At 41.1% G+C, this 12,665-nt stretch overlaps 2 protein-coding genes across 2 annotated transcripts; both read left to right on the forward strand.

Annotated features, from left to right (window-relative positions):
- The first annotated feature begins 3,916 nt into the window (after window positions 1-3,916).
- Window positions 3,917-7,065, forward strand: LOC115670497 (polygalacturonase At1g48100-like). Its single transcript, XM_056320281.1, has 7 exons — window positions 3,917-4,707; window positions 5,140-5,271; window positions 5,355-5,579; window positions 5,681-5,722; window positions 5,804-6,011; window positions 6,196-6,386; window positions 6,549-7,065. The coding sequence occupies exons 1-7, from the start codon at window positions 4,276-4,278 to the stop codon at window positions 6,933-6,935; spliced, it is 1,617 nt and encodes a 538-aa protein (XP_056176256.1). The 5' UTR covers window positions 3,917-4,275; the 3' UTR covers window positions 6,936-7,065.
- Window positions 7,066-9,302: 2,237 nt separating this feature from the next.
- On the forward strand, window positions 9,303-12,425 carry LOC115670414 (ADP-ribosylation factor 1). The gene is made up of 7 exons (XM_030591677.2): window positions 9,303-9,378; window positions 9,729-9,894; window positions 10,294-10,364; window positions 10,809-10,928; window positions 11,301-11,419; window positions 11,836-11,917; window positions 12,149-12,425. Exons 2-7 carry the CDS (start codon window positions 9,747-9,749, stop codon window positions 12,152-12,154), a joined length of 546 nt encoding a protein of 181 aa, XP_030447537.1. The 5' UTR covers window positions 9,303-9,378; window positions 9,729-9,746; the 3' UTR covers window positions 12,155-12,425.
- Window positions 12,426-12,665: the final 240 nt, after the last annotated feature.

Here is a 12,665-nt window from a genome sequence, read left to right on the forward strand (position 1 = left end):
TTTTCACAAGTGAAGGAACATGTTAGGAGCACGCAGCAGAAGCCGTTCACCTACATTTGGGCAGATCGCCAAAAATTTAAACAATGAGTTATGGACCAATTACGATATATTAATTGCTCAATACTACACTAATTCTCTTACGTGGGACTTCTCTAACACAACCTACATGTGTATCCTAATAGAACACGGTTATCACTTCAATTTCCAGGAGGGAATAAAAAACAAGAAAGCAACTATCTCATCAAAGAGGGCAGAGTCATGCGCTTGAGTCCATATAAATGAAGTGCACTCCATCAACACACTTGAGATCATGCATGAACCAAGAACCTGCGATTGGACCGGCCCCAGTCGATCGCCACATCGATGGCGACTGAAGCTATATTAATTCAGAAGAACCCAAGAACTTCACCTCTCGTCGTCGTCATCGCCATCATCATCATCCTCACCCTGGTGGGGGCTTCTTCAGAAACGTCTAAAAGCTCCAACGCAATCCATGGAGGGGCACACCCACACATGCTGCAACAAGACAAGCCTTCCAGTCTCATTCTTCGTTTCCCTCATCATGCCGAAGTTTAGGATTGAATCTGTTCTCGGAGAATAAAATATCGCTCTCCAAACTTAATGATGATAACGTTTGATTCTAAGTTGCTGCGACGCGATGCCGATCGCGGCTGGTGAAACTTGCAAGTCACCTCGTTGTTTTCCCGTATGCCCTGAGCCATACTGCAAATGGAAGAAGCTTCCTTCCACGTTGAAGATTGAGGCCATGATTAGCTTCAGGATTATCGTTTCATATCTTCATTAATTACACTTTGATTTGCAGATTACGGGTCACATGATAGGGACGGCAGAGTCTGGTTAGCATCGCCTTCATCAGATTATGGGTCACTCGATATCCTATCGAGTGATTCCTCGGTAAAGATCCGCCGAGAAATAGTCATAAGTTTGCGCCATTTCTCTTGGAGCTTGGGCCGTGCAAATAAGGCCGGCCGGCATCATAAGCAGCGTCGGAACCGCATGGAGACCACCGGAAGTGCTGGATCCTATCGTTGCTTGCCCGGTGCGGCCGACACAGACGTGGAAGACGATGTTATAAGTTGTGGAATCGAGCCGTGCCATTCATTGCAGCTTCTAAACCGGTCGTATAGAGTCTTTACAGGGAAAAGTACCCAAAAAAAATTATTAATCTATTGCATTATACTAATTCAGTCATAAAACCTTTCAATTGTACCACTTAAATTCTAAATATTTTTACGTTTTGCCAATTGAGCTGTCCATTTTAGGCGGGAAATTGCTGACGTGAATACTGGTCATCTTATGTGGCACAGTTAGTTCTAACATGAACATTTTTTAATTAATTTTTTAAATAAAATTTTTTTAATTAATTTTTTCTTTTTCTTTTTCCTTTTCTTTTTTTCTCTTCTGTTTTTTTTCCACTGTGGCCGACAAGGGTCGTAGGAGCTCGTCGGCCACTGGACGAGGGCCACGAAGCCCTCACCGACTGCCAGCGAGGCCAGCCTCCTCATGGTCTAATCGGCCATAGGCGAATGCGACCTTGCCTGCTGCTGCCTAGCGATGGTCAAGGTGAAACGCAAGCAGCCGCAAGCGAGGCCAGCCTCCCGGCTATGGGCAAAGGTGGCCATGGCCTTGCCTAGATATGGGCGAGTGCTTCGCGACCCTCACCCAGTGCCCGACAAGCTCCGGCGACTCTTGTCAACCACAGTGGAAAAAGGAAAGAAAAGAAGGAAACGAGAAAAATAAAAAAAGAAAAGAAAAAAAATTAAAAATTAAAAATTTTGTTTACGCCTATGCCAGCTGTGTTACGTAGGACAGCCGACGCCTACATTAGCAATTTCCGAATTATATTGGTCAGATGGACTCAATTGGTAAAAGGTGAAAATGTTTATAACTAAATTGATTCAATTGAAATGTTTATGATTGAATTGATACCAATACAATAGGCCTTGGACTTTTTTTATACTTTTCGCGGTCTTTACAAGTGGACATGTTTAATTCGAGAATAGAGTCGTTAATTTCACATGTTCAACAGTAGATCGAGAATGAAACGATTCGTGTGATTGTGACCTTATCGACCCATATTTTTTAAGAGATCTTCTAGGCTTTGCGTACTTACGTTCGATGGTTTGTTGCTAAAATGTCCATGTTACGGTTTACAAATCACACAAGCATGATCATCAGTCTGAACGAACCTCAACACATCTTCCATTGATCCAATAAGTCAAAGATTGCATCTGCTTGTGCTTTTGCTTAGAGACGAAGAGCTTTCGTTGTCTTCGATGTTTCTCTTCCTTCATCGTGAAGTTAGTAAGTGTACATGGACTTTACTATTACGATATGAACGCATATTATTGGATTAAACAGAGTAGAAAAGGGTAAAATCGTCTGGACAAATTACAACTTCTTTAAAGAAGATACGAGATCTACGTTGTTCTTCAGACTCACATGGAAAAGAAGCAAACGAGCAATGAGGACCTACTAAATGACTTTTATCATCAAATTCGGACCTTTCTCAAAGTTTAGATGATTGATTTACGAATCACATCATGCTCACAAATGAACTTTAATCACAAATGAACCTTAAAGTTGATATCAAGAGGGCACATTAATGGAAGAGGTTCACACATAAGAATAATTTAATTCGTTGCGAAACGTGATGGGCATCTAAATAAATGAACTCAATTCGACCGATGAGAATGGTTTCATAAACCGATAACCACGCGACGGCTGTTGCAAAGAGCCTAGAACCGAGATAATATCATTGTTGCCTCGGGCAAAAACATGTTGTGGGTCTTGTCTACAGTTGCGGGCAAGGTTTAAGTACAGATCAAATTGAGTGCAAGATGGTGAACCCAATACTAAACGTAAGTCCTGTGCGTCATATGAAGTTTTTAGTCGGATGTCGCCGGATCCCAAAATTGCTATAACCGATTAAACGGTCTCCTTTACAGCGAATAGACAACAAAGATTCAGGCATGTAAGCAAGTGTCTCTGTCGCATACACTGTTTAGCTGCCTACCAGTCCCTTTTGCCGCTTTTAGTGGCTTTCTTGGCAACCGTATTTGCTTGACAAACAGTCAGTACGACAACCTGGGAAACCGTCACGGCAAACACCGGCTGTAGAACATTCATATTGATGTCATTGTCAGGTAAGATATTGGTAGGTTACTAGATTCTCACGTCTTGTCCCTCTTGTGTGATCTGTCCAAATTGTTGGTATTTTAGAATACCCTGAAGCCGGGCCGACTCCACGTGTCAATGCATCGCTTGATATAACAAATACAGGTATACGTAAATAAATGTGTACTTTCGCATCGTACGTATTGTGCCCTGTATTTGGAAGTAGACTGGTTGATCCACAACGTTTCCGATAAACTTCACAACCCATTCCAAAATCTGAATTTTCCAGGATTCAAAAGCATCGGTCATGCTTCATGATTTAGCTCTTTATGACGCTGAAGTATATTCTAATTTGAATCGAAATCCCAATCTTGAGAACTCAGATACCACCGTGTTAGCATCCTATGAGCAGTCGCGTCATCACGAGAATTCCATAGATCCTGTGCACGGTGCTACGCCGCATGCAACACAACAAGGCCCGGGGCTGCGATCTCTATTTGAGACTGAGAGCATAGTTATGAAAGTCCGGCTGACGTCGCGCATAAGGATTAACTCCAACAAGAAGTGAAGAGCAAAAATGGAAAAAGAGAACTTGCAAGTTTTTTCTGCACAGTATCAGCAAACAAGAAACCACCAGATAGAGAGCAGTCATAATTTGAACTCTTCCACCACGTCCTCTTCTCGAAGAAGTCGTGTACAGACAAAACTGAAGCTAACTTATAACCAGAAGAGAATAAGAGCAACGTCCAAGCAGAAGCAATAGGATGTCAAACATGCAAAGTCTTAGTAAAAGATTTCGCAAGTGTCTTATGTGTCAGTTCTACAATTTTGCTAGTGAACACTGAACAATCCAAGATCATTAAGGATAAGAATAATCAATCAATGAAGAAAGTAGCTGAAAATGAATGGTACACTCCAAACTCTTCTCATTGTTGTACTGTTCCACACATGAGCGCACAGTGGCATAAGTTCAAACCGGCCGCTCCCTCCGACGATATATATACACATATGGAGCTAATGTTCTCCTCACTAGCCATTTGGACGACAAGTACTTCCCCCATTTGAACCTCTTCATCTCATTCGGTGTTTTTCTTTTTTCTTTTTTTTTTGTGCTCCATCTCATTCGTTGATCACTTCATGAAAATGGCAAGTATTGACCTAAAGAACCATGCATTTCTCATTCTAGTTGCCATTCTTATTCTATGTGGGGACTTTGGTGCTTGCTATGCTAGAGAAAGCAAGTCTTGCAGGCGGAGCAGAGTTCATCTGTCCGGTGTAATGGATAAAGGCCGCAAGAAGTACATTACTCCACCAGCAGCTGCACCTAAGCCTATGCCACCAGCGCCCATGCCTGTGCCTGCCCCAGCTCCAAAGCCAAAGCCTAAGCCACCAGCGCCCATGCCTGTGCCTGCCCCGGCTCCAAAGCCTAAGCCTAAGCCACCAGCGCCTGCGCCCACGCCTATTCCTGCACCACCGGCCCCCGCACCTGCACCAAGTCCTAAGAACTCTACAACGTTCAACGTACAAGATTACGGTGCCAAAGGTGATGGACACACAGATGATACAAAGGTAATTCTGAGAAACCATCTGCTATCCATATAAGCTTTTAAGAAGAGCTGGGATTTTGCTTCACTTCCCTCAAGCATGTTGCATTGAAGAAGCTATGAGGAACTTGAATAGTGGAAAGGAGGATAGCAGCAACACTAGAACCCTCTGGTTCTGGTTGGGTTCTCAAAAAGAGGGAGATGAATTCACGATTAGCTTTTTGGACTTGTTTGACACCGCTTGGACTCATTTATCCGACTACAAGAATCTTAAATAAGTTTGATACTACTAATACCAGAGCAAGGGTTCAATGGGCTTAGCATCCAATATTTCTAGACAAAAACTACATATGAAATGCATCAGTGCAATAAGTAGACGTGCAGATGACTCTGAAAGTTGTATTTGATATCTTTCATAATCCAATTCAGAACTGGGACTAATCTGTCATTATGGCAGGCATTCCTTGCAGCATGGGCAGCCGCTTGTAAAGTTGAAGCATCAACAATTCTCGTCCCATCCGGATCCGTTTTTCTCCTCGGCCCAATTTCATTTGCAGGGCCAAATTGTAAACCTAAAATTATATTTCAGGTGAATGTCACGTCAACCATCTTACTGATTAATCTCAATATAGCAGAAATCAATTTTCTAAGCAGCCAGTCATCTTCCCACAGTTAGATGGCAAGATAATTGCTCCCACAAGCGCCACAGCTTGGGGATCAGGTCTCTTACAATGGATCCAATTCACTAAGCTTGCCGGGATAATTATAAAAGGGGAAGGCATTATTGATGGACAAGGCTCGGTTTGGTGGAACGATGCATCAGTCCATGCTGGGACAGATACATTACAAATCATCCCCTCCAAAGGCCAAAATAGAACCAATGAATTGAATAAAATGGTAAGCGCCCAGGTTTGACAGGCTCTCACATGAATGATATACTTCCAAACGCAATATAAATTACTGTAAAAACTAATGAAGTCTTTAACCATGACAAGCAGATTAGTGCGGAACTGAGTGAAATGCCAAAGACCAAGCCAACGGTAAATGCCTCAACACCTTCTATGTGGACCCGCTAACAGAGATTTCTGACCTCATGCATAACATATAACTTGTGCATGCAGGCACTCAGGTTCTATGGCAGCAGTGATGTGACAGTTACGGGCATTACTATACAAAATAGCCCTCATGTGCACCTCAAGTTTGACTCTTGTACAAATGTTCAGGTTTCCGATATTAGCGTCTCATCTCCTGGTGACAGCCCAAACACAGATGGTATCCACCTGCAGAATTCCCAGAATGTGCTCATTCACAGCTGCGACCTTGCTTGCGGTAATTCCTCGTTTAGAGCAGCATGTACTTTCACAGTGCAAGCACAATCAACAATCACTATGATACCACAAACAAGAGTTCAAAACATAGCCAATGCCAATAAATATGACAACTAGATAAGCATACTTCAAATTAAATATTAAGATGTTGCTGACATTGTGAATACTGTTAAAACTTTTTCCAGGTGATGATTGTATTTCCATACAAACTGGATGCTCGAACATATATATCCATGATATAAATTGTGGGCCAGGACATGGCATCAGCATCGGAGGGCTAGGCAAGGACAACACCAGAGCTTGTGTCTCAAATGTGACAGTGCGTAACACCGTAATGCGCAACACCTTGACTGGTGTGAGAATAAAGACATGGCAGGTAAAGGCACCCATATCCCAATACAAGGCTTCCTCGTTTTCATCTAACACCTTATATGCTCAGCTGCGCTTCTTCTTGAAGTTACAGGAGAGATCAAATTAAGTAATACCAAGTTGTGTAAATTAAAACCTTTGTAATGTGATCTAATCTTTGTTCCTGCAGGGAGGCTCAGGTTCAGTAAATAATATCATGTTCTCAGACATCCAAGTTTCCGAAGTTGAAACTCCAATTGTGATAGACCAATACTATTGCGATAAAGAAAAATGCAAGAATCAAACATCTGCTGTGGCGATTTCAGGCATTAATTATGCCAACATACAAGGAACTTACACAGTACAACCGGTATACTTTGCATGCAGCGACAACTCGCCTTGCACAGGGATATCTCTCGCAACCATACAGCTAAAGCCACAACAAACAAGCCACAATTTGTATGGCCCTTTCTGCTGGGAGACATATGGAGAGTTGAAAACCTCCACAGTCCCTCCGATTGACTGCCTGCAGAAAGGCAAACCATCGAATGGCCCTTCTGAGATTGATTCATGCTAGGTTTAGTGTAGGTAGCACCCGGAAATGCCCTAAAGGTTCCTGCGATTCTATAGGACTCAATAGGTTTAGTAAATAGCAAAGTCACTATACAATAATATAATACATGTGAATCAGTATTTGTTTTGCCTAATTCTTTAGCCTAGAAGCTTTTCATTGGGTTAGCACTTTGTTCAACATGGAATTTACGAACATTTGCACAACTACATTCCTTACTGAATCGCAGTACCAAACCACACACCAACTAAAGAAGATCCTTAAGCAATGATGGTACCAAGAAGATGACCACGAGCCAATCGTGGAAAGGAACTCTGCCCCAATCACCCAATTTAATGTAACTGATACCGAACCGACTATGCCGACACAGCCCAATTCTACTCTGTAATTAGATCACTTGTTAAATGGATATTACGGAAATTGTACGAGAATCGGCAAATTGGCTCACTTTAACCTCAAACCATAGAGAGAAGCAATCCCAGAACCAAGAAGCAACAGTGAGCCAGTAAATTCAGCAGCTAATGCTGTCGAACCAGAGGATAAAACCTGATTGACATGAACATGGCGGGCCATCAACTTCCCATTTTCTAGGAGGCGCCATAGGCGTCTCCATCATTTCAGGACGCACTGAAGAAAAATCAAATCGAAGCAAACCGAAGAAATCCTATGCTGCAACAAGAAAACGTTACGCTCTCCGACATTGTCCCAACCGACATTGTGACATCAATCGTTCCTAGATTAGATTAACCTCAGTGTCAATCGGAGCCTTCGTGAAGGAAATGTTTGACCGCTCGAAGGCGTGCGGCGACCGGAGATGCTCGTCGGACGGCTGAGGAGGAAGAGGACGGAGCAAGAACCGTGAGATTGAGGACGACGAGCAACGCTATGAATCGGAAACGAGCTTCTTAAGGCCGAACAGTTTACAGATGAGGACAGATAAATTCATTCGTCTAGGCGGCAAAACTAAAATATGGTCGTCCTTGAACAAACGAGTCAATTCTTTCAGAGAAAATGACACAAACAGTCCATAAATTTTGGCCCAATATATAATGTGGTTTTTGAATTTTTAAGTTGTTCAATGTAGTCTCTGAACTTTAACCCAGCGTGCAATGTGGTCCATAAACTTTTAATTTGTTCAATGTCATTCTTGAACTTTTGAGACATGTTCAATTTAGTCCATGAATAATATGAAAATGTTCAATGTAGTCCTTCCATTAATTCAAGTTCAGGGACTACATTGATCATTTTCATACAGTTCATGAACTATATTGAACATGTAGCAAAAGTCAAGGGATTATATTAAACAAATTAAAAATTTAGGGATCACATTGAACATTAGGCTTAAGTTCATAGACTACATTGAATAAATTAAAAGTTTAGGAATCAAATTACACATTGGGCTAAAATTCCGGGACTGTTTGTGTTATTATCCCATTCTTTCACGCTAATTGTGCGAATACCATATCATATCTCATGGCAATTCAAATTTTAAAGTTGGCAATCGAGGATTATTAATGTTTAGTTTTCCAAAGAAAAATGATACAAATGTTCTCTGAACAATGGTCTAATGTGCAATGTTATCTCTAAACTTTTAATTTGTTCAACGTATTCCCTGAATTACTCGTAAATGTTCAATCTAGTCCCTAAGTTACATGAAAATGTTTAATGCAGTCATTCCGTTTATTCAATTTAATGGAGTCTGACGATGTGGCTTCCAATCTGTCAAATTTGAACGGTGGACAATAAAAAAAAAAAGTTACACTCGAATTATTCACATACATCTTAATTCAGAATATAATAATCAAAGTTATTAAATAATGATGGAAATGTTAATGACTTAATTTTTTTTTCCTTTTCTTTAACAGATGAATAAAAAGATGGACACGTTGGTTCATTGTTTTTAAAAGTCCAACTCAGCATTTAATTATCCATGTCATCAGATAATGTTTGATTTGCCGTTGGAGCAATCGGAAGTACTATAGTGAATATTTATCAATAATTTGAGGATCACAATGAATAAATTAAAAGTTCAGGACAACATTAAACATTATGCAAAAGTTCCGGGGACCTCGACTAAAGTAAGAGATCGCACAAGTCTTAGGACTTCAAAATAAAAATGGTAAGAGAACAAAAGGGCGGGGAGAGAGAGAGAGAAAAAAAATCGATACATAGTCTCGTTGTCAATCCCTCAAATCCAAGAAACGACATCGTGTCTGTGTGAGGTCAAACGCGTCAGACAGCATTTCGTGCTCCTCCCACACTTTCAATACGAGCGGTCCAAATTGCACGACGATTAGAAAAACCAGAGAGCGAGCGAGCGAGCGAGCGACGAAGGAGAGAGAGAGAGAGAGAGAGAGAGAGCGAGAGAGTCTCGTCATTCGGAAACTGTGTCTTCTCCTCCTCCTCCTCCTCCTCCTTTCTCGGGAGAGATCGCTGCTCATCAACCAAGGTAAACCCAAGCCTCGAAATCTGTCGCTGCGCTTCTTGATCGGTCGATCGATCGAGCAAGATCCGATCCCGATCCGTTTCTCGTTCGACTTCCATCCCCATCTCGTTCGTCACCCGATTCGTTCGAAAGATTCTTCTCCGTTAGATCCGCACCAGTCGGCCGTCGATCTGATCGTAGACGCATCATCGAACCTGCTGTTGCTTCGATCGGCTTGACGATCTCCGTGTCGACGCGTTCGATAATGCTTTTCGCTTTCAGTTCGATTCTGTTCGGTTGCGATATGATGTGTCTCCGTAAGCTGTTGCGATCTCTCTTTGACGTGTGAAGTGTTTTGCTTGATGATTCGATAGCTAGAGCGAGGTGTAACCATGGGGCTCACGTTCACGAAGCTGTTCAGCCGGCTCTTCGCCAAGAAGGAGATGCGGATTCTGATGGTAGGTCTCGATGCGGCTGGTAAGACCACGATCCTTTACAAGCTCAAGCTCGGCGAGATCGTCACCACGATTCCGACCATCGGTGAGTCTGATCCGGCCCTAATTTCATGCGCAGCTTATAGATCTCAGCATTTGGTACATGTAGTTTTCCTTCGCTTTGTTCTTTTTTTTTTTTTATCTGTTGTTCGTGCACTGATCGTCTAATGCGTAGAGATTGCTGGCATGATGATAATGGATGTGGATTCAGTTGTGTGCCTCGTAATATGTTCAATTTTGGCTTGTGAAAAAACGGCGACAAGATGATAATGGTGTCGATTCTGTATGGAAGTTACAGCCTAATCGAAGCTATATGTTCTTTCCCCCCTAATTTAAGTATCTATTGGGAAGCAGTATGGTTGCATTAATGACGTAAGAATTGGATGTGCTGACTTCTTTGCCTATCAGATTTAATCAATTTTCATATGAATGATGCTCTGTGCAGGATTCAATGTCGAGACAGTTGAATACAAGAATATAAGTTTCACTGTGTGGGATGTTGGGGGCCAGGACAAGGTAAAATGTAGCTCCTTCTTGGCAAATACATACACATATGTGCATGACTCATCTTACTGCTCTTTATTTTAATGTTTCAAGATTGCAGCGAGGATTTAAGATTTATCTTGCTGGACATTGTGTTACGTTTATGTCAAACTATTTTGTCTTAGTCAGCAAAAGAGTAGAAACTTTACTTTTTTTACAATGATTGAAAGTACAAAGAAAAAGGTTGATAAATATGGGTTCTCTTGGATGGCTAGCAATTTCTCATGATTGTGTCAAAATATAAAGTTCAAGTTAGGGGTTAATTGATGCCCCCATCTATGGAATTAATTTTGTAGAGTAAACAGCTGTTGAAAGAAAAAATATTGTTGTATGTAATAAGGAAGGCACTGGCATTGAAACTTTTTAAAACCTGTCAAGATGATTACACGAGCTGATGCAGTTTGCTTTCATGCGTAGATCCGTCCATTGTGGAGGCACTACTTCCAAAACACACAGGGCTTGATTTTTGTTGTTGACAGCAATGATAGAGATCGAGTGGTGGAGGCAAGAGATGAACTGCATAGGATGTTGAATGAGGTAAACCCTATTTTTCTTCACCGTGCTTGCCATATTTGTCTCTTGGTTTGTGCGCTGCTAAAGTGTCTGTTCTGTGTCTCATTGCCTTCGTATGAGAGCTGTGTTGATTGAGTTTATTGTTTTCCCATCTTTACATGTTGCTAAAAAATTCTTCTACTGAAATCACTCTGGTGGCTTTTAAGTCCGCAGTACGTGCAATTTTTTGTTATCTGGTCTGTCCAAACATATTTGCAAATATGATTCCCAACAATTTTTAGCTGTAATGTTTGTTTATTAGCTAGCTAGCTGATTGTTTAGCGGAAGTTGAAAATGCAATCAACCTTCACCATATCTGTTTCCTCAAGCTCTGAAGTTGGACATTTTATGTTCCAGGATGAGCTGCGTGATGCTGTTCTGCTTGTTTTTGCCAACAAGCAAGATCTTCCTAACGCAATGAATGCTGCAGAAATAACTGATAAACTTGGTCTTCATTCTCTCCGTCAACGCCATTGGTGAGAGGGTTTTTGTATTTATGTGGTGCAGAGCTTCCTTTTTATTTATAAAAAATTTCACTTGTGAAAATAGGTATTTCTTATTGTTTCTAATCCTCAAACCATGGAAAGCTATGGAGGTAGAATGTGTTAGAGGTTTCACATTCATTTGGAGCATCAGGACGAATTCTCAAGGAGTGGAGTAATTTGATAAAGATTTCTTCATGTTGAGGGATTTCTTAACTCTCTCCTAAATCCTTTAATCAAGAGAAAATTGTGGAATTGATTGTCAAGTAGCTGAAGTGACTAGAAAGCAAAAGGTTCTAATTAGATCTAGCTTTTTACTAGTTCAGAATTCTCAGGATATCGTTGATGATACTGCAACTTCAAAGGATATGTCTTGGACTCCTGCTGATTTTTATGATGATTCATCTCAGGTACATCCAGAGCACATGTGCAACCTCTGGAGAAGGTCTCTATGAAGGTCTGGATTGGCTTTCCAACAACATTGCCAGCAAGGTATGCAGCAAATCACCATATGATTTGTTAGATACTCTATGGATTGTGGCCTTTATTGTTTCTCTAGGTCCTTCACTTGAATTAGATAACAGAATCAGGAAAAATTTGCATGAGTTAGTGTCTGAGTTCTTTTTGGGGAAAAAAATGCGCAGTCATCTTTTTCCCCCCTTTTTAAGGCCTTCTGGTCTCAGAGCTTGCTGCTGATTTGTTTTTTTTTTCATATTTCTTCAGGCTTGAGGCATTTGAGGATTTTGATTGGCAGACTTGCTGAAGTAATTTGATCCTGGGACAGAATTGTTTTTCCTTTGCTGAATGTCGTAATCGTACAATCATATGCTAGAATCCTTTTATGTTATGCAAGTTTGTGTAGTTCTTTTCTGAAGCTAATTACACCTAGATGTAATCTTGAGGTCACATCATGTCTGAACTCTCAGGATGAGTAATTTTCTTGTGCTGTTGGAGATAATCTTGAGGTCCATGAATAAAGTATGTAGATTTGGGTTCTTCTTCTACATATTATGGAGAAAGATTCCATAGTGGCTATGGTTCTATGATGTTTCAGGGATTGAGAATATCTGAACGATTGAAGTATTTTAGGTTGAGCAATTTGCGGACTTAGCAATCAATCTATCGAACGCAATAGGAAAGTCACGATGTCGGCTCTTTCTGCAAGCCGATTTTCTCTTTTCCTGATAAATGTTGGGTGGTTTTTTTGAATTTTTCACTAACCCAACCATAAGAATTACCT

This window comes from Syzygium oleosum, unplaced genomic scaffold (genome assembly GCF_021117445.2).
Source record: "Syzygium oleosum isolate NSW1041296 unplaced genomic scaffold, Sole_v2.1 Sole_v2.20, whole genome shotgun sequence".
NCBI lineage: Eukaryota > Viridiplantae > Streptophyta > Magnoliopsida > Myrtales > Myrtaceae > Syzygium > Syzygium oleosum.

Coding starts and splice junctions, on each gene's coding strand:
- LOC115670497 (XM_056320281.1), top strand. CDS start 4,276: ATGAAAATGGCAAGTATTGACCTAAAGAACCATGCATTTCTCATTCTA. Junction 5,272..5,354: donor AACCTAAAATTATATTTCAG/GTGAATGTCACG, acceptor ATCTTCCCACAG/TTAGATGGCAAGATAATTGC. Junction 6,012..6,195: donor CAGCTGCGACCTTGCTTGCG/GTAATTCCTCGT, acceptor AACTTTTTCCAG/GTGATGATTGTATTTCCATA.
- LOC115670414 (XM_030591677.2), top strand. CDS start 9,747: ATGGGGCTCACGTTCACGAAGCTGTTCAGCCGGCTCTTCGCCAAGAAG. Junction 9,895..10,293: donor CACCACGATTCCGACCATCG/GTGAGTCTGATC, acceptor TGCTCTGTGCAG/GATTCAATGTCGAGACAGTT. Junction 10,365..10,808: donor ATGTTGGGGGCCAGGACAAG/GTAAAATGTAGC, acceptor TTTCATGCGTAG/ATCCGTCCATTGTGGAGGCA.